Below are 20,801 nucleotides of genomic sequence, written 5' to 3'. Positions count from 1 at the left end.
GGTTGGAAAAACGCAGGCATGTCCATGCGTTTGCAGGGAGGGTTCCTGGCGCTAATTCCGGTCCCGGACAGGCTGAAGTGTTCACAGTTGCTGAATAAGTCCTGGGCTACTCAGAGACTGCACAAAATCTGTTTGTACAGCTCTGCTACACATGCGTTCGCACACTTGCAAAACGAGATTTATGGTAAGAACTTACCATTGTTAAATCTCTTTCTGCGAGGTACACTGGGCTCCACAAGGATTAACATCAGGGTGTAGAGTAGGATCTTGATCTGAGGCACCAACAGGCTCAAAGCTTTTGACTGTTCCCAAGATGCCCAGCACCGCCTCCTCTATAACCCCGCCTCCATGCACAGGGAGCTCAGTTTCGTTAATCAACCCAATGCAGTAGCAGGTACCAGAGATGACAACCACTCGTAGCCAAGTACACCACACACTCAGTGGCTATGCCAATACCAACCCAAAGAAGCTAAGTGCGTCAGGGTGGGTGCCTTGTGGAGCCCAGTGTACCTTGCAGAAAGAGATTTAACAACAGTAAGTTCTTACCATAAATTTTGTTTTCTGCTGCGGGATACACTGGGCTCCACAAGGATTAACATCGGGGATGTCCTAAAGCAGTTCCTTATGGGAGGGGACGCACTGTAGCGGGCACAAGAACCCGGCGTCCAAAGGAAGCATCCTGGGAAGCGGCGGTATCGAAGGCATAGAACCTTATAAACGTGTTCCCTGAAGACCACGTAGCCACCTTGCACAATTGTTCAAGGGTCGCACCACGGTGGGCCGCCCAAGAAGGATCAACCGACCGAGTAGAATGGGCATTAATGGTAGCAGGAGCTGGACAACCAGCCTGTGTCAGGAATCTGCGTTCACCAGCGTCTCACTTACCAGCGCGCTGGTGTGCAGGCCTCCGGAGATCATGGCCCCAGTCGCGGCTGCATGGTTCCGCTGACCGCATCATCTCCAGTGTCACTAAGTACCCCGGAGTCAAGTTCTGTTTGTGCCTTGCTGTGTGCCGGCGTCTGGCTTGCATGGGCGCCGCCATGACACCTGCACTCAGCTGACCCAGGCATCCAATCCAGCGCTGTGCTTACCCTCAGAGGTTAAACAACCAATCACAGCAGAGCAAGGGGTATAGGTTCCAGTCCGTGGCTCAGTCACATCGCCTCGGACAAAGAGTCACATTGGTGTCTCAAGTTCTCCTGGTTCTCATGTTCCTGTCTACAGTGGTTCCCTGTGATTCTTCTCATCGCTTCATTTTATCACTCTGCATTTCCTTCATTCTGCTACAGACTCCAGCCAGACGCAGCTCATCAGCAGTAAGAGACTCTCCTCAGGTGTTTGTTCCATTGCTTTACCTGTGCACCTCGTTAAGTTTATACCAAATTATACAAAGCTTGTTGTATTGGGACTATCTCCTGCTTGGGCCCTGTGTGGTAATAGAACTGAGCTATATAGAGACTGTGTGCTTTACAAGTATTACCGGAGTTCTGTCTTCAAAACTATTTGTATTCAGTTACCAAGTTCTTCCACATTTTGTTATCAGAGACTTTATTAGCTTTGCAAGAATCACCGGAGTTCTGTTTTCTAAACCATTTGCATTCATTTATCAAGTTATTCCACGTTTTGTTATCAGAGACTTTAATTGCTTTAAACCTTCTGCATTCAGACATCAAGCTGTTCTCAATAAATATTTGTGTTCCCAGAGACTTTTTACCTTATATTCAGTTACCGTTTATTATTTCATTTCTAACATTACCGATGCTAAGTATCATCTGTTGTTACATTCTTGCTCTGACCTCTGTGTGCATTAAACATCAGCGCATATGCGCAGGACTTTTATTCTGCCTCCAGACAAAGGGGGTAATTCCAAGTTGATCGCAGCAGGAAATTTTTTAGCAGTTGGGCAAAACCATGTGCACTGCAGGGGGGGCAGATATAACATTTGCAGAGAAAGTTAGATTTGGGTGGGTTATTTTGTTTCTGTGCAGGGTAAATACTGGCTGCTTTATTTTTACACTGCAATTTAGATTGCAGATTGAACTCACCACACCCAAATCTATCTCTCTCTGCACATGTTATATCTGTCTCCCCTGCAGTGCATATGGTTTTGCCAACTGCTAACAAAGTTCCTGCTGCGATCAACACAGAATTACCCCCAAAATCAGAAACCTCGACCGCCTGTACATAAGCATGTGCAATCACCATTATAATCCATCTGGCCAGAGTCTGCTTGGAAGCAGGCAAGCCACGTTTGTGAAAACCGAACAAAACAAAAAGAGAATCAGATTTCCTAATGGAGGAAGTTCTCTTCACATAGATACGGAAAGCCCATACCACATCCAAAGACCGCTCTTTGGAAGACAACTCAGGAGAATTAAAGGCCGGAACCACAATCTCATGGTTAAGGTGAAATAACCCGGTCGCGTTCTAAGAACCGCCGGGTCACTGTGAAAAATCACATAGGGAGACTTGCAGGATAAGGCACCCAAGTCCGATACAAGTCTAGCTGAAGCAATACCCAGCAAGAACAGGAGATTAAGGGAAAGCCACTTAAGGTTAGCAGAGGCAAGAGGCTTAAATGGAGACACTTGCAAGGCCTCCAAAACCATAGACAAGTCCCAAGGGGCCACAGGTGGCTTATAAGTAGGATGAATCCGCAACACACCCTGATTGAACGTATGGACATCAGGTAGGGTGGAAATCTTTTTCTGAAACCAAACCGACAAGGCAGAGATGTGAACCTTGAGGGAGGCCAGACGCAGGCGTAAGTCCAGGCCCTGATGTAGAAAGGCCAATAGTTTGGCCGTACTAAACTTAAAAACATCATGTTTGTGAGACACACACCAAGTAAAGTAAGCATTACAGACCCTATGGTAGATCCAAGCAGAAGCCGGCTTACAGGCCTTAAACATAGTTTGAACGACCGCCTCACAAAAACCCTTAGCCCGCAGTACGGAAGCTTCAAGAGCCATGCCGTCAAAGCCAGACGGGCCAAATCCTGGTAAAGGGCCCTGAATGAGGAGGTATGGTCATTGTGGAAGTAGAAGGGGACGATCCCACAAGAGACCCAGTAGGTCAGAGAACCAGTGCCATCTGGGCCACGCCGGAACGACCAGAAGCAGGTTTCCTCCTTCTTGCTTGAACTTCTGTATAACTCTGGGCAGGAGTGACACAGGAGGGAATACATAGGGCAGCTGAAAATTCCATGGAATTGCCAGAGCGTCCACGAACGCAGCTCGTGGATCCCTTGTCCTTGCTCCGAAGACCGGAACCTTGTGATTGTGTCGAGACGCCATCAGATCCACATCTGGATTGTGTCCACGAGAAGCTGAAACACCTCTGGATGGAGGCTCCACTCTCCTACGTGTACGTCCTGACGACTGAGATAGTCCGCTTCCCAGTTCAGGACGCCCGGAATGAACACTGCGGATATGGCCGGCAGATGGCGTTCTGCCCACTGAAGCGTTGTCAGATTGTACTTGAACGGGTCTGTTCTGTATTAGATGCTGGCCCATTGTCAACGCATTGAATACTGCCCGCAGTTCCAGAATATTGATCGGGAGCAGAGACTCCTCCTTGGTCCACCTACCCTGAAGAGAGTGTTGTTCCAACACCGCACCCCAACCTCTCAGATTGGCATCCGTTGTCAGAAGGACCCAGTTGGATATCCAGAAGGGACGGCCCCTGCTCAATTGTTGGTCCCGAAGCCACCAGTTCAGTGACAGGCAGACCTCCGGAGACAAGGAGATCATGTGAGATCTGATCCGGTGAGGCAGGCCATCCCACTTGGTCAGAATTAACTTCTGCAGAGGGCGAGAGTGGAACTGAGCATACTCCACCATGTCGAAAGCCGACACCATGAGACCCAGTACTTGCATTGCCGAATGTACTGACACTTGCAGACGAGGTAGGAAGCATCGAATCCTGTCCTGAAGCTTCAGGACTTTCTCCTGAGACAGGAACAACCGTTGGTTGGGAGTGTCCAATAACGCTCCCAGATGTAACATGCTCCGAGCAGGAACCAGGGAGGATTTCTTCCAGTTGATCAGCCACCGGTGGGCTTTCATGCACTGGACCGTCAGATCGAGATGACACAGGAGAAGTTCTGGGGAATTTGCCAGGATCAAGTACGGTAGGATCCTGACCCCTTGACGGAGGAGTGTAGCCGTCATTACCGCCATTACTTTGGTGAAAACTCGGGGAGCCATTGTCAAACCAAAGGGTAACGCCCAAAATAGGTAATGAAGATTGCCCACCGCAAACCGCAGGTACTGTTGATGAGACACCGCAATAGGAATATGCAGGTAGGCATCCTGTATGTCCAGGGAGACCATATAGTCCCCAGGCTCCATGGCCAGAACAATAGAGCGCAGAGTTTCCATACGAAACTTGGAGACCCGCACATGTTTGTTCAAGGACTTCAGTTTGAGAATGGGCCGCGAGGACCCATTCGGTTTCGGGACTAGAAACAGCGGTGAATAGTACCCCTTGCCTCTCTGAGCCAGAGGCACCAGTACTACCACTTCTGTGGTCAGGAGGGAATGTACCACCGAGTGCAAAGTGTTTGCTTTTACCGGATCCAGAGGCACATCTGTCAGGCAAAACCGCTGCGGGGGACGATTCTTGAAGGGTATGGCGTAACTTTGAGCGACGACTTTCCTCGCCCAGGCATCTGAAGTGGTCTTCAACCATTCCTGGGCAAAACCTAGAAGTTGCTCCCCCCCCACCTTGGGATCAGTCTTGGAAGCTGGCTGACGGGCGGCCCAAGCATGCTTCGGTCTGGGCTTGGCAGGTCTGGGAGCACAAGCTTGCTTTGGGTACACCTGACCTTTTGCTTTTCCTGGAGGACGAAAGGGCCGAGGGAAAGTACTTTTAGCCTTCTGTGTTGAAGGAGCCGTACTAGGTAAGCAAGCTGTTTTAGCAGTAGCCAGATCAGCCACAATCTTATTGAGGTCTTCTCCAAATAGAATGTCTCCCTTGAAAGGAAGCACCTCCAGGGTTTTCTTGGAATCCATATCCACCGACTAGGATCTCAACCAAAGGATACGTCTGGCCAAGACGGACGTAGTGGCAGCCTTGGCCGCGGGCACCCCGGCATCGGAGGCCGCCTCCTTAAGGTACAGAGAAGCCGTGGCAATATATGAGAGACATTGTCGAGCATGCTCAGATGCGTTAGGTCCTAGACAAAGGGCTGGACATAGCCCGAAACGCGTTGGACGCCTAGCAAAGCCGTGCATGCAGTGGAGACAGAGTGAAGTGACTTCAAAGAACAGCGCCGCCACCGCAGCTTTCAACGAGCGCGCAGTGAAGTACTGCCCGTCGGAAACATCAAGGGAACCAGCCGGCCGGAGTGATTAAGAACTTCATCCAAAGGTTAGTTAGCCAGGAACAGAGAGAGAGCTCTGCACTCAGCCACTACCTTTGCGGCTCCAGCCGCCGGCAATTACCGGGACCCGCCGCTGCATTACACACGCACGAACTGCTATAACTCAATATTCCAAAAGAAGCTTAAACATTTATCTAATTATTTCTCTGACGTCCTAGTGGATGCTGGGAACTCCGTAAGGACCATGGGGGATAGACGGGCTCCGCAGGAGACTGGGCACTCTAAAAGAAAGATTAGGTACTAGCTGGTGTGCACTGGCTCCTCCCTCTATGCCCCTCCTCCAGACCTCAGTTAGAATCTGTGCCCGGCCAGAGCTGGGTGCTCCTAGTGGGCTCTCCTGAGCTTGCTAGAAAAGAAAGTATTTGTTAGGTTTTTTATTTTCAGTGAGATCTGCTGGCAACAGACTCACTGCTACGTGGGACTGAGGGGAGAGAAGCAAACCTACCTGCTTGCAGCTAGCTTGTGCTTCTTAGGCTACTGGACACCATTAGCTCCAGAGGGTTCGAACACTGGGCCTGACCTCGATCGTCCGTTCCTGGAGCCGCGCCGCCGTCCCCCTTGCAGAGCCAGAAGACAGACGGAGCAGGGGCAGATAAATGTGGTGTCGCCCCCGACGGGGCCGACACCTGATTGGATGGATATGTGGAAGGTCTTAACCGACAGTGTCAACTCCTTACATAAAAGGTGCGATGACGCAGCAGCCTTGGGACAGCCGGGGTCTCAGCCCGCGCCTGCCCAGGCGACTCAGAAGCCGTCGGGGGCTCATAAACGCCCACTAGCTCAGATGGTAGACACAGATGTCGACACGGAGTCTGACTCCAGTGTAGATGAGGATGAGACAAATGTACAGTCTACAAAGGCCATCCGATGCATGATTACTGCAATGAAAGATGTATTGCACATTTCTGACATTAACCCGGTTACCACCAAGAGGGGTATTATGTTTGGGGAGAAAAAGCAGCCAGTGACTTTTCCCCCATCTGATGAATTAAAAGAATTGTGTGAAGAAGCGTGGAGTTCCCCTGATAAGAAACTAGTGATTTCTAAGAGGTTACTGATGGCGTACACTTTCCCGCCAACGGATAGGTTACGTTGGGAAACATCCCCTAGGGTGGACAAGGCGCTCACACGCTTATCTAAAAGGGTGGCACTGCCGTCTCAGGATACGGCCGCCCTAAAGGAGCCTGCGGATAGAAAGCAGGAAGCTATCCTGAAGTCTGTGTATACACACTCTGGTACTCTACTGAGACCTGCTATTGCTTCAGCCTGGATGTGTAGTGCTGCAGCAGCATGGACTGATACCCTGTCAGACAACATTGATTCCCTCGACAGGGATACTGCTTTGCTAACCCTCGAACATATAAAAGACGTCGTCTTATATATGCGGGATGCCCAGAGGGACATTTGCCTGCTGGCATCTAGAATTAATGTAATGTCCATTTCTGCCAGGAGAGTATTATGGACTCGGCAGTGGACAGGTGATGCTGATTCTAAAAAACACATGGAGTTTTTGCCTTATAAGGGTGAGGAATTGTTTGGGGACGGTCTCTCGGACCTCGTATCCACAACAACAGCTGGGAAGTCGACTTTTTTGCCTCAGGTTCCCTCACAGCCTAAGAAAGCACCGTATTATCAAGTGCAGTCCTTTCGGCCTCAGAAAGGCAAGCGGGTCAGAGGAGCATCCTTTCTGGCCAGAGGCAAGGGTAGAGGAAAGAAGCTGCACCAGGCAGCCAGTTCCCAGGAACAAAAATCCTCCCCTGCTTCCACTAAGTCCACCGCATGACGTTGGGGCTCCGCAGGCGGAGCCAGGTGCGGTGGGGGCGCGTCTCCGAATATTCAGCAACCAGTGGGTTCGCTCACAAGTGGATCTATCGGCTGTACAAATTGTATCTCAGGGATACAAGCTGGAGTTCGAGGCGACTCCCCCTCGCCGTTACCTCAAATCTGCCTTGCCAGCTGCTCCCGGGAAAGGGAGGTAGTACTGGCGGCAATTCACAAGCTGTACCTCCAGCAGGTGATAATCAAGGTCCCCCTCCTTCAACAGGGAAGGGGTTACTATTCCACAATGTTTGTGGTACCGAAACCGGACGGTTCGGTGAGACCCATTCTGAATTTAAAGTACTTGAACACTTATATAAAGAAATTCAAGTTCAAAATTAAATCGCTCAGAGCGGTCATTGCAAGCCTGGAAGAGGGGGATTTTATGGTGTCGCTGGACATCAAAGATGCTTACTTGCATGTCCCCATTTACCCACCTCACCAGGAGTACCTCAGATTTGTGGTACAGGACTGTCATTACCAATTCCAGACGTTGCCGTTTGGCCTGTCCACGGCACCGAGAATATTTACCAAGGTAATGGCCGAAATGATGATACTCCTTCGGAAGAAGGCAGTTATTATTATCCCGTACTTGGACGATAAAGGCGAGGTCCAGAGAGCAGTTGTTGGTCAGCGTAGCACTCTCTCAGGAAGTGTTGCAACAGCACGGCTGGATTCTGAATATCCCAAAGTCGCAGCTGATTCCTGCGACGCGTCTGCTTTTCCTGGGCATGATTCTGGACACAGAACAGAAGAAGGTGTTTCTCCCGGTGGAGAAAGCCCAGGAATAGTCATCTCTGGTCAGGGACCTCCTGAAACCAAAACAGGTGTGGGTGCATCACTGCACGCGAGTCCTGGGAAAGATGGTGGCTTCTTACGAAGCAATTCCCTTCGGCAGGTTCCATGCAAGGATCTTTTCAGTGGGATCTGTTGGACAAATGGTCCGGATCGCATCTTCAGATGCATCGGTTGATCACCCTGTCCCCAAAGGCCAGGGTGTCTCTGCTGTGGTGGCTGCAGAGTGCTCATCTTCTCGAGGGCCGCAGGTTCGGCATACAGGACTGGGTCCTGGTGACCACGGATGCAAGCCTCCGAGGATGGTGGGCAGTCACTCAGGGAAGAAACTTCCAAGGACAGTGGTCAAGTCTGGAGACTTCACTACACATAAATATACTGGAACTAAGGGCCATTTACAACGCCCTGAGGCAAGCATAGCCCCTGCTTCAAAACCAACCAGTACTGATTCAGTCAGACAACATCACGGCGGTCGCCCATGTAAACCGCCAGGGCGGCACAAGAAGCAGGGTGGCAATGGCAGAAACCACAAGGATTCTTCGATGGGCGGAGAATCACGTGCTAGCACTGTCAGCAGTGTTCATTCCGGGAGTGGGCAACTGGGAAGCAGACTTCCTCAGCAGGCACAACCTCCACCCGGGAGAGTGGGGACTTCGTCAAGAAGTCTTCACACAGATTGTAAATCGCTGGGAACTGCCACAGGTGGACATGATGGCGTCCCGCCTCAACAAAAAGCTAAAAAAAAAATATTGCGCCAGGTCAAGGGACCCTCAGGCGATAGCTGTGGACGCACTAATGACACCGTGGGTGTACCAGTCGGTTTATGTGTTCCCTCCTCTTCCTCTCATACCCAAGGTACTGAGGATAGTAAGAAAGAGAGGAGTAAGAACTATACTCATCGTTCCGGATTGGCCAAGAAGAACTTGGTACCCAGAACTACAAGAATTGATCTCAGAGGACCCATGGCCTCTGCCTCTCAGACAGGACCTGTTACAGCAGGGGCCCTGTCTGTTCCAAGACTTACCGCGGCTGCGTTTGACGGCATGGCGGTTGAACGCCGGATCCTAGCGGAAAAGGGCATTCCGGATGAAGTTATTCCTACGCTGATTAAGGCTAGGAAAGACGTGACAGCAAAACATTATCACCGTATATGGCGAAAATATGTTGCTGTGGTGTGAGGCCAGGAAGGCCCCTACAGAGGAATTCCAGCTGGGTCGATTCCTGCACTTCCTACAGTCAGGAGTGACTATGGGCCTAAAATTAGGATCCATAAAGGTCCAGATTTCGGCCCTATCTATTTTCTTTCAAAAAGAACTGGCTTCACTGCCTGAAGTTCAGACGTTTGTTAAGGGAGTGCTGCATATTCAGCCCCCTCTTGTGCCTCCAGTGGCACCTTGGGATCTTAACGTTGTGTTGGATTTCCTGAAATTACACTGGTTTGAGCCACTTAAGACCGTGGAGCTAAAGTATCTCACGTGGAAGGTGGTCATGCTGTTGGCCTTGGCTTCAGCTAGGCGTGTGTCAGAATTGGCGGCTTTGTCATGTAAAAGCCCGTATCTGATCTTCCATATGGACAGGGCAGAATTGAGGAATCGGCCCCAATTTCTCCCAAAGGTGGTATCAGCGTTTCATTTGAACCAACCTATTGTGGTGCCTGCGGCTACTCGGGACTTGGAGGCTTCCAAGTTGCTGGACGTAGTCCGGGCTTTGAAAATTTATGTTTCCAGGAAAACTGACTCGCTATTTATCCTGCATGCACCCAACAAGCTGGGTGCTCCTGCTTCAAAGCAAACTATTGCTCGCTGGATCTGTTGCACGATTCAGCTGGCACATTCTGCGGCTGGACTGCCGCATCCTAAATCAGTAAAAGCCCATTCCACAAGGAAGGTGGGCTCTTCTTGGGCGGCTGCCCGAGGGGTCTCAGCTTTACAGCTTTGCCGAGCTGCTACTTGGTCGGGTTCAAACACATTTTCTAAATTCTACAAGTTTGATACCCTGGCTGAGGAGGACCTTGAGTTTGCTCATTCGGTGCTGCAGAGTCATCCGCACTCTCCCGCCCGTTTGGGAGCTTTGGTATAATCCCCATGGTCCTTACAAAGTTCCCAGCATCCACTAGGACGTCAGAGAAAATAAGAATTTACTCACCGGTAATTCTATTTCTCGTAGTCCGTAGTGGATGCTGGGCGCCCGTCCCAAGTGAGGACTCTCTGCAATACATGTATATAGTTATTGCTTCACTAAAGGGTTATTGTTATGAGCCATACATACAAGGAGGCTCAGTTGTTGTTCATACTGTTAACTGGGTATGGTTATCACAAGTTGTACAGTGTGATTGGTGTGACTGGTATGAGTCTTACCCTGGATTCCAAATCCTTTCCTTGTTGTGTCTGCTCTTCCGGGCAGTTTCCCTAACTGAGGTCTGGAGGAGGGGCATAGAGGGAGGAGCCAGTGCACACCAGATAGTACCTTATCTTTCTTTTAGAGTGCCCAGTCTCCTGCGGAGCCCGTCTATCCCCCATGGTCCTTACGAAGTTCCCAGCATCCACTACGGACTACGAGAAATAGAATTACCGGTGAGTAAATTCTTATTTTTTCTTTTTTACAGGTATTGCAATAAATATTAACCCCGCATTGACACCATACTCATACCATCCACATCTCTATATTTAAAAATTATTATACACCATCTATGTTAATTTATAAATACTCATAAACATTGCACAACTACATCATTTAAGCGCTCCCTAGCATTATTCATTACTATCAGATGCGTTGGAAGGCAGTTCCGCCTCCAGTTCCTGAGCCCACGCCTCAACAGCTTCAGCAGCCCAAGTCGCTGCAATTGTTGGCCTATGCACAGCCCCCGATAGGGTATTTATCGCTTTTAAACAGCCCTCCACACGTCAATCAGTCGGTTCCTTCAGAAAGGTGACTGTAGTTACTGGCAGAGCAGAGGAAACAACAATACGCGCCACATGAGAATCTACAGGTGGAGAGGTTTCACAATTTTTACATACCTCCGCAGAGAGGGGATAGCGAGCCAACAGTCTCTTATTCGGTGTAAATTTTGTCCCCGGATTTTCCCAGGATTCCTGACGTATGTCAACCAGGTGTTTAGAATGCGGTAAAAATAGGATTTTGATAACCTACCGGTAAATCCTTTTCTCCTAGTCCGCAGAGGATGCTGGGGACGACATCAAGACCATGGGGGTATAGACGGGATCCGCAGGAGACATGGGCACTCTAAAGACTTTTCATTGGGTGTGAACTGGCTCCTCCCTCTATGCCCCTCCTCCAGACCTCAGTTGTAGGAACTGTGCCCAGGGAGACTGACATTTCGAGGAAAGGAATTACTTAACTAGTGGTGAGATATCTACCAACTCACACCCTCAACCATGCCGCACACATGGCATTCAACATAACACACGCCAACAGGAATGAACTAATTGCAGCAACATGCTGAAACCAAGATAACACAACTTGTGTAACTTTAATAACTAAACTGCAGGTAAAGTACACACTGGGACGGGCGCCCAGCATCCTCTACGGACTAGGAGAAAAGGATTTACCGGTAGGTTATCAAAATCCTATTTTCTCACACGTCCTAGAGGATGCTGGGGACGACATCAAGACCATGGGGTCTATACCAAAGCTCCAGTACGGGCGGGAGAGTGCGGATGACCCTGCAGCACCGATTGACCAAACTTTAGGTCCTCATCGGCCAAGGTGTCAAACTTGTAGAACTTAGCAAATGTGTTTGACCCTGACCAAGTATCTGATCGGTAAAGTTGTAATGCCGAGACCTCCTGGGCAGCCGCCCAGGATGAGCCCACCTTCCTAGTGGAGTGGGCCTTTACCGACGTCTGTAATGGCAATCCAGCCGTAGTATGAGCTTGCTGAATCGTATTTCTAATCCAAAGTGCAATAGTCTGCTTGGAAGCAGGACAGCCAATGTTGTTGTGATCATACAGGACAAACAGAGCCTCTGTTTTCCGTATACGAGCTGTTCTAGCAACATGGATTTTCAAAGCTCTAACCACATCTAGAGACTTTGAATCAGTGAATGTGTCAGTAACTACTGGAACCACAATAGGTTGGTTTCTGTGAAAAGCAGAAACCACCTTTGGAAGAAAAATGTTGGCGAGTCCGCAACTCTGCCCTATCTTCATGGAAAATCAGGTAAGGGCTCTTGTGAGACAAGGCCCCCAATTCAGACACCCGCCTTGCAGATGCCAATGCCAAAAGCATCACCACTTTCCAAGTGAGAAACTTCAACTCTATATTTTGTAGAGGCTCAAACCAATCCGATTGAAGGAACTGCAATACCACATTAAGGTCCCATGGTGCCACTGGAGGCACGAATGGAGGCTGGATGTGCAGAACCCCTTTCACGAAGGTCTGAACCTCTGGAAGAGAGGCCAATTGTTTTTGGAAGAACACTGACAAGGCCGAAATTTGGACCTTGATTGATCCCAATCGCAGGCCCGTCTCCACACCATCCTGCAAAAAATTGAGAAAACGTCCTAAGTGAAACTCTTCCGTAGGAGCTTTCTTGGATTCACACCAAGACACATATTTTCTCCAAATACGTGGTAATGTTTTGACGTTACTCCCTTTCTGGCCTGAATAAGGGTGGGGATGACCTCCTTAGGAATACCCTTCCTTGCTAGGATACGGCGCTCAACAGCCATGCCGTCAAACGTAGCCGCGGTAAGTCTTGGTACACACATGGCCCCTGCTGCAGCAGGTCCTCCTGAGGAGGAAGAGGCCGAGGATCTCCTATGAGTAACTGCTGAAGATCTGGGTACCAAGCCCTTCTTGGCCAGTCTGGTTTTTGACGACAGGATTATCTTTCTGTGTATGTGTAGGTGTGACCCCAACCATTTGTCCAACAGGTCCCACTGGAATACTCTGGCATGGAACCTGCCAAACTGTATGGCCTCGTAGGCCGCCACCATCTTCCCCAACAACCGAATGCACTGATGGATCGACACACTTGATGGTTTCAATATCTGTTTTACCATTTTCTGGATTTCCAGAGCCTTTTCCAGCGGAAGATATACTCTCTGAACTTCTGTGTCCAGAATCATCCCGAGGAAAGACAACCTTGTCGTCGGTTCCAACTGTGACTTTGGGTAATTTATGCTCTACCCGTGTTGTTGGAGTATTGACAGGGTGAGGGATATGTTTTGTAATAACTGCTCCCTGGATCTCGCCTTTATCAGGAGGTCGTCCAGATAAGGGATTATATTGACTCCTTTCTGACGAAGGAGGACCATCATCTCCGCTATCACCTTGGTGAATACCCTCGGCGCCGTGGAGAGATCGAAAGGTAACGTCTGGAATTGGTAATGGCAATCCTGAATCGCGAATCTCAGATAAGCCTGGTGAGGAGGATAAATGGGAACATGCAGGTAAGCATCATTTATGTACACAGACACCAAGTAGTCCCCCTCCTCCAGACTGGCAATCACCGCCCGAAGTGATTCCATCTTGAACTTGAACCTTTTCAGGAAGAAATTCTGATTTTTTAGATTTAGGATCGGTCTGACCGAGCCGTCCGGCTTCGGAACAACAAAAAGGCTTGAATAAAAACCCCGCCCTTGTTGTGACAACGGTACCAGGACTATGACCTGGTCTTGACAAATTTTTTTGGATTGCCGCTGTTACTGCTTCTCTCTCTGGCGGAGAAGCTGGCATGGTCGATTTGAAAAATCGGCACGGGGGAACGTCTTGAAACTCTAGTTTGTATCCCTGGGATACTATTTGCAACACCCAGGGGTCAAGCCAGACAGAATCCAATCCTGGCTGAAGAGTTTGAGACGTGCCCCCACCCGAGCGGCCTCCCGCAAGGGAGTTCCAGCGTCATGCTGGGGATTTGGCAGAATTAGGGGTAGACTTTTGCTCTTGGGAACCTGGAGCCGGTGTGGGCTTCTTTCCCCTTCCCCTTCCTGCAAAGAAGGGGGAACCTCTCGTCTTTTTGTATTTATTGGGCCGAAAGGACTGCATTTGCAGGTGATAGGTTTTTTTTGTCGGTGCAGGCGCAGAGGGCAAAAATGTTGACTTACCTGCGGTAGCCGCCGAGACTAACGCATCCAGGCTATCGCCAAATAAGGCCTCACCTTATTATGGGAGAGCCTCCATGTTTCTTTTGGAATCTGCATCCGCGTTCCACTGGCGAATCCATAACGCCCGCCTAGCCGATACTGCCATGGTAGCGGCTTGTGAACTCAAGAGTCCAATATCCTTCACTGCTTCCAGCATGTAGGCGGCAGCGTCCTTGATATTCCCTAACTTAAGGAGTATCTCATCTTTATCAATCATGTCAATTTCTGATGACACGCTTTCTGACCATTTTTCAATAACGCAACTCACCCATGCGCAGACAATAGTGGGCCTGAGCAGTGTACCATTGGTAACATAAATGGATTTCAATGTCGTTTCCATTTTGCGGTCTGCCGGCTCTTTAAGAGAAGCCGTGCCAGGAGCAGGGAGAATTACCTTCTTTGTCAACCTGGAAAGTGCACTGTCTAACACAGGGGGTGACTCCCATTTTTTCCTGTCTTCAACCGGGAAAAGATAAGCTATGTGAATCCTTTTGGGAATATGACATTTTTTATCAGGATTCACCCACATCCCTTCAAACAGAGCATTTAGTTCGTATGAAGGAGGGAACGTGACTTTGGATTTCTTTTCCTTACATAAATAAGCTTTCTCCTGAGGTACAGGAGTGCTTTCTGTAACCTCCAACACGTCCCTTATAGCCACAATCAAATATTGTATACTTTTTGCCAATTTTGATCAATCTCTCTGGATTCACTATTGTCGATACAAAAATCAGAATCCGTGTCTGTATCAATGTTTACAACATTTGCAAATGGTCTCTTATGTGACCAAGAGGGGCCGCCGCATAAGGAATAACAGCACCTGAAAAATCACATCTTCCACAGATTTTCTCCAGCATGCAGCCTTAGATTCAGACTTATCCAATCTACGGTTAATCAGATGCATACTGTCACGTAGCTCTTTCACCCATGCAGGCTCTTGGTGTGCCGGTAGCGCCACCACATTACAACTCTGTGTCCCTAAATGGCTTCCTCAGGGGAGGAACTCCCTGCCCCAGACATGCCTCACACGTGTACACGTGCTGCCCAGGGCACCCCCGCGCCCTGCACCTTGCAGTGCCTGTGTGTGTGGGCAGCAATGGCGCGCTGCGCTCCCGCCAGCCGCGCCGCACCTCAGCCGTCACTTACTTGATTGAAGATCATTCTTCTCATACTCACCTGTCTTCTGACTTCTGGCTCTGTGAGGGGGGTGACGGCGGGCTGTGGGAGTGAGCATCTAGACACGGCTAGCGTTCAGTTCCCTTCAGGAGCTAATGGTGTCCTGTCAGCCAGAAGCAGAGCCATGAAACTCTGACGAAGTTGGTTCTGCTTCTGCCCCCTCAGTCCCACGAAGCAGGGAGTTTGATGCCAGCAGATCTCCTGAAAATAAAAAACCTAACATAAGTCTTTTCAGAGAAACTCAGTAGAGCTCCTCAGAGTGCATCCAGTCGACCTGGGCACATTTCTAAAACTGAGGTCTAGTGGAGGGGCATAGAAGGAGGAGCCAGTTCACACCCAATGAAAAGTCTTTAGAGTGCCCATGTCTCCTGCGGATCCCGTCTATACCCCATGGTCTTGGTGTCGTCCCCAGCATCCTCTAGGACGTATGAGAAACTTGTTTAACCACCTTCTTACGTTTAAACCTATCCGGTTTCTTGGAGACAGTCTCAGGCTCAGGATCATCAGACACCTGCAGAATGAGCCTGACTGCCTCAATCAAATCCGGGACATCCACCAATGACTTCCTTTCCCCATCAGAAACATCAGTGTCAGTGTGGTCAGTATATGCACCGTCCTAGTCAGAGGAAGTGTCTGGAATAGCAGTGGATTGGGAGGAGGTAATTGCCTGTTTAGAAGACGACTTAGTCTTAGGCGGCGAGAGTGACACTTAGATTTAGTCATAGATCGGTTCAAATGCTGTAACTGAGTGGAAAGCTGATCTGCCCATGGAGGTTCACAGCAGGGACCATAAACTGTTGCAGTGGCACAGGCAGTCCCACAGGGGGCGTCAATTTAGTCACAAGCGTGTTTAAATGTGGAAAATGTAGCCCAAGGTGGGTCTTGTGATGCCCAAGGTGCTACCGACCCACTGGGGGGTAAGGAACCACCTGAACCTGAACTCTCAGCTGCCATATTATCCTCCGTTACGTCTGTGGCCTCACAACCACGCAGTGTGGGAGAAGCCCCAGCGTCGTTACCACGTGTAGCAGACATAGCTATGTGCACAATAGTGGGCAACCTGGTACGAAGTGTAGCAGCACTATAACTATCAAGAACTCTCAGAAAAGTGTGCCTATGATAGCACAGACTGGGAGTCCGAGAGATATAGATTATATGGTAACTATAAATCACAAGTAAAAATACACCGTCAGTATATCTTGTGATACGATCCTATATTAAACATAAAGAAAAACCTGAAACACTTGGCCCCCTCAGGTATAGCAATATAGGAATAGCCCACTGAGTGAAATACCCTTCAATAAGGCAACCACGCAGCAGCTACATGCACACACACATATAAAGTCACACGTTTACCATGCAGAAATTATGTACCATAAAACTGCACTGGACTAGCAATACAAAGTAATACTCAGTATGGCTATATGTGTTAACAATAGATATAACAATGCACAGTAAACACTGGATGTATATCACAGGGTGTTTGTACCCCACAACTCTGAATGTATGCACTCTTTCTTAACTAACACTGTCCCAGTGACAGGTAGAATACTTAAGTGTCCTGTAGGAAGCACAGCACTGGCATTCTGGCGGTACCACAGAGGTGGATTTGCCCTAGCGGTCCCTGGAACAGCAAGGCTATGTCTGTGATGGCTGCTGACCAGGAGTGAGGGAGAGAGATGCAGCTCCAGGGCGGGAACATTTGTAGAAATGGCGCCCTGGGGCTAGGGGGAGGGACCACAGGTCCGATCTGCTCCCCACCGGGTGCTTGCGGACAGTGTAAAATGGAGGTTTAATAATAAAATTCCCCCTGACCTGTGCCCATGATGACCCTGGTGGCTAGTGGAGCGGCTGCCCAGTATTCAGTGTCCACACCAGCACACGCGTGGCCCGCCTCCTGCGGCCACGCTGAATCGCGGTAAAGAGCGGGCACAGAAGCCCCTTACCTCCCCCTTGTCTGCGGCCCCACGATCCGGGAGAACAGCGGCGTGTGTGTGACTCACGTTTGGAAGAAGCCGGCGCCTCCGCTGCAGTGACCCGGCAACCAGAGCGCGGGAGTATACAGCGCCGCTGGGGGTGAGGGAGCCGCACACAGACAAGTCAGAAAGTTTGTGTCTGCTGCAGCCCTTGAAGTCGTTAGAAAAAAAAATCTTCTTTTTCCGTCATTAAAGCTATCAATAGACTGCCTGAGGCAGCCCTCCTGTTAAGTGCCTGCTTACTGCATGGCAACAACTTACAAACTGAGCTCCCTGTGCATGGAGGCGGGGTTATAGAGGAGGCGGTACTGTGCATCTTGGGAACAGTCAAAAGCTTTGAGCCTGTTGGTGCCTCGGATCAAGATCCTACTCTACACCCCGATGTTAATCCTTGTGGAGCCCAGTGTACCCCGCAGCAGAAAGAGAAAATACACTCCCCTATGGGCGACGACTACGCGAACGCAGGACTGCAAAAAAAACCTAGCGAGCGAACAGGTCTGAATTAGGCCCTTGGTTCGATTTTGGCCTTTATTAAAAACCGGTTAAGGGTTCCTGGGGGTGTGGATGGAGAGGGTGGGCTCCATCCATAAGGCTTATTTCGGGTCTTCAGCCTGAGATCCGACTAACTAGTGCTTGCACCTGTAGAAGCTAGTACAGATGAGTCAGGGCTTTTCTCAGTGTCTCACTCCCTGGGGGAATAGACAGTAGGCTTGTTATGAGACACTGTGATTGAGGGGTCTATTTACTAAGCCGTGGATGGAGATAAAGTGGACGCAGATAAAGTACCAGCCAATCAGCTACTAACTGTCATTTTTCAAACCCAGCCTGTGACATGGCAGTTAGGAGATGATTGGCTGGTAATTTGTCTCCATCCAAGGCTTAGTAAATAGACCCTGACTCACCGTAAGTACTGTGCACATGCCTATGTTTGTGGTAGCGGCATTAGGATTTCTTTTTAAGTTTTCTTTTTTCTGTACTGCACAATAAACCTAGCTAGGCTAGATTGCACGGAAACCCTGGACTAGTGTGCTGTTTCCTGTCTGCTGTGTGTTTGAAAGTATCCATGTAACCCTATCCAGGGCACCCCTACCTTGACCTTCTCACAATATATATTGTGGCAAAATGGATACTTTGCCACGTTCTGATGTCCAGAGCAGGACTCGTTCCCTAAGAAAAGGAACAAGCAGGGTTAAGGATCCTTCTACCTAAAGCTGCACTACATTCGTTCTACCTAAAGCTGCACTACATGGTGTGATTGGTTTGGGATGTGTGGAGGGGATAAAAGGACTGTGGGATCCGGTGGGCAGGACTTCCAACGCTGAATAACAGCTGGATGATAGCTAGGGCTGATGGGCTCATCTAGTGTCAGGAAGCCATGGAGTGCTTTCAAATGTTGTGTCACCATCCATCTGCAACAAAATAAATAAGTCATCTGACTAAGCAGACTGGAGTGAGGAGTCGTTTGTAAGCAGGACTCTACAAGAAATATATATATATATATATACAGGTACACCACCGATTATACGGCACCTGATGGTACGGCACCTTTTTTAATCCAGACACATCAGGCTACTAGGGGTAGGGGGAAGTTAGGCTGTAAGGGGGCGGGGCAGGGGAGTTAGACTGCGAGAGGGCTCAGGCTGCAGGAGGTCTGGACACATTAGACTGTGTGTGGGGGGAGTTAGGATGCGTGAGGTCAGGACACATCGGGATGCTGGAGGGGCAGAGTTACGCTGCAGTGTAGAGTTAGACTGCAGTGGAGGGGGAGGGGGGGTCAGGCTGCGGGAGGGTTAGCCATCGGGATGCTGCTGTCACTGTACACACGACAATCCGGCAAAACAGATGATCTAGAATGACTGTCACTGTGAGTTGTGACCTGTTCTATCTTCCCGTTGCGTGCTCCTTGTGGTGGTAGTACGGATACTACCACTACCAGTATATACTACCACTACTACCACTGTGGTGGTGATACAGGGGATTGGGTCAAAAACCTGAAATCCTCCAGAAATTGGACTGGCAAAACTGCTTATTACTCTTCAGCGACCCTTTCCTTAGTCAGTGGAGCTTTTAGTAGTCATCCTCATCTGGGGAAGAGCATGTGGGAGACCATACAGCATAATCATATGAAGCCTCTGCTACTGCTCATGGATGGTTGAGACTGTAGGCCCTGCACAGAGCAGAATCGCACATCACACTGACTACTAACACTGCACATTGACGGGTGTCCATGAGTGTGTCCACCTCGCAGTGCCCCTATGGCATGGCGCCCATGTGTGCCTGCACTGGGTAACAGCCCTTGAATCAGTACTGTTTAGTTTACAGAGAGGGTTTAAACACCAAAACAAATGTTTCTACGCACCAGATGCTGTCTCTTTGTGGAGTTCTTCATCGGCATGTGGGAACACTTTCCTTAAAGCTTTCAAAATGTTGTTAAGTGTTCTCTGAAGTAAAGGACTGATAACACATGAGAGAGCTTGTCCAGGAGACACTACGGCTCGCTGTGATGCTGGCACAATCTTCTGCATTGCTGTTAAAATGTCTGCAGCAGTAACTGTAATGGAAGACACATCCAGCTGCAAACTGTCTGCTGTGGTGTAAATCTCCGGGTAACACCTGCGTAAAGCGCACAGCACTGCTTCAGTACACACAGCTTTTATGTCCGCTCCACAGTAACCTGCAACAAAATGTAGAAAATATGAACCAAATATGTAGTTACAGTATATACACTTAGTACATTGTTAGGGATATACAGTATATGTTGATATGGCAGAAACCAATAATCTGGTAAAACCAATGCTCACCAAAACACTTTTCAGCCAAGTCTTGCAGAAACACCTCTGATGGCTTTGGATTCCATTCTGTTGTGTGAATTTTAAAAATTTCAAATCTTGCCTAGCAATGTAAACGGGGGAAAAATAGGATTTCAATTAAATACCGGTAAAACCTTTTCTCGTAGTCCGTAGAGGATGCTGGGGTCCACATTAGTACCATGGGGTATAGACAGGTCCCTTGGGAGCCATGGGCACTTTAAGAGTTTAATAGTGAGGACTGGCTCCTCCCTCTATGCCCCTCCTACCAGACTCAGTCTAGAAACTATGCCCAAGGAGACGGACATACTTCGAGAGAAGGAAATACACAGATAGTGGTGAGATTCACACCAGCTCACACATAAAAGAAAACTAAGCTAACCAGCTTGAAAAAAAATCCGCAACAGCTGAACAACAGTACTTTACCAAGTAACAATGCAGTATTTAACCAAGTAACAATGCAGTACTCAACTAAGCAACAAATGCAGGAGCATGAAGCGTTGGCAGGGCGCCCAGCATCCTCTATGGACTACGAGAAAAGGATTTAACGGTAGGTAATTAAAATCCTATTTTCTCTTATATCCTAGAGGATACTGGGGTCCACATTAGTACCATGGGGATGTACCAAAGCTCCCAGTACGGGAGAGAGAGCGTGGAGGCTCCTGCAGAACTGATTGACCAAACTTTAGGTCCTCAGAGGCCAAAGTATCGAACTTGTAGAACTTAGCAAACGTAT

At 49.1% G+C, this 20,801-nt stretch overlaps 1 protein-coding gene across 4 annotated transcripts in view; it reads right to left on the bottom strand.

Annotated features, from left to right (window-relative positions):
* The window catches only part of LOC134910095 (ATPase family AAA domain-containing protein 2-like), a 611,116-nt gene that overhangs the window by 344,617 nt on the left and 245,698 nt on the right, over positions 1–20,801 (bottom strand). For all 4 annotated transcript variants that reach the window (XR_010176115.1, XM_063917736.1, XM_063917735.1 and 1 more), the window contains exons 8-9: positions 20,060–20,150; positions 19,618–19,932 (exon numbers count right to left, since the gene is read on the bottom strand). Coding sequence is in view for 3 of the 4 variants with exons in the window: in XM_063917736.1 (XP_063773806.1) it covers positions 19,618–19,932; positions 20,060–20,150 (406 nt within the window). In the remaining variant the exon portion in view is untranslated. The remainder of the gene's footprint in view (positions 1–19,617; positions 19,933–20,059; positions 20,151–20,801) is intronic.

This window comes from Pseudophryne corroboree, chromosome 4 (genome assembly GCF_028390025.1).
Source record: "Pseudophryne corroboree isolate aPseCor3 chromosome 4, aPseCor3.hap2, whole genome shotgun sequence".
NCBI lineage: Eukaryota > Metazoa > Chordata > Amphibia > Anura > Myobatrachidae > Pseudophryne > Pseudophryne corroboree.
The sequence above is the reverse complement of the archived record's forward strand: the minus strand, read 5'-3'. Positions and strand labels throughout refer to the sequence as shown.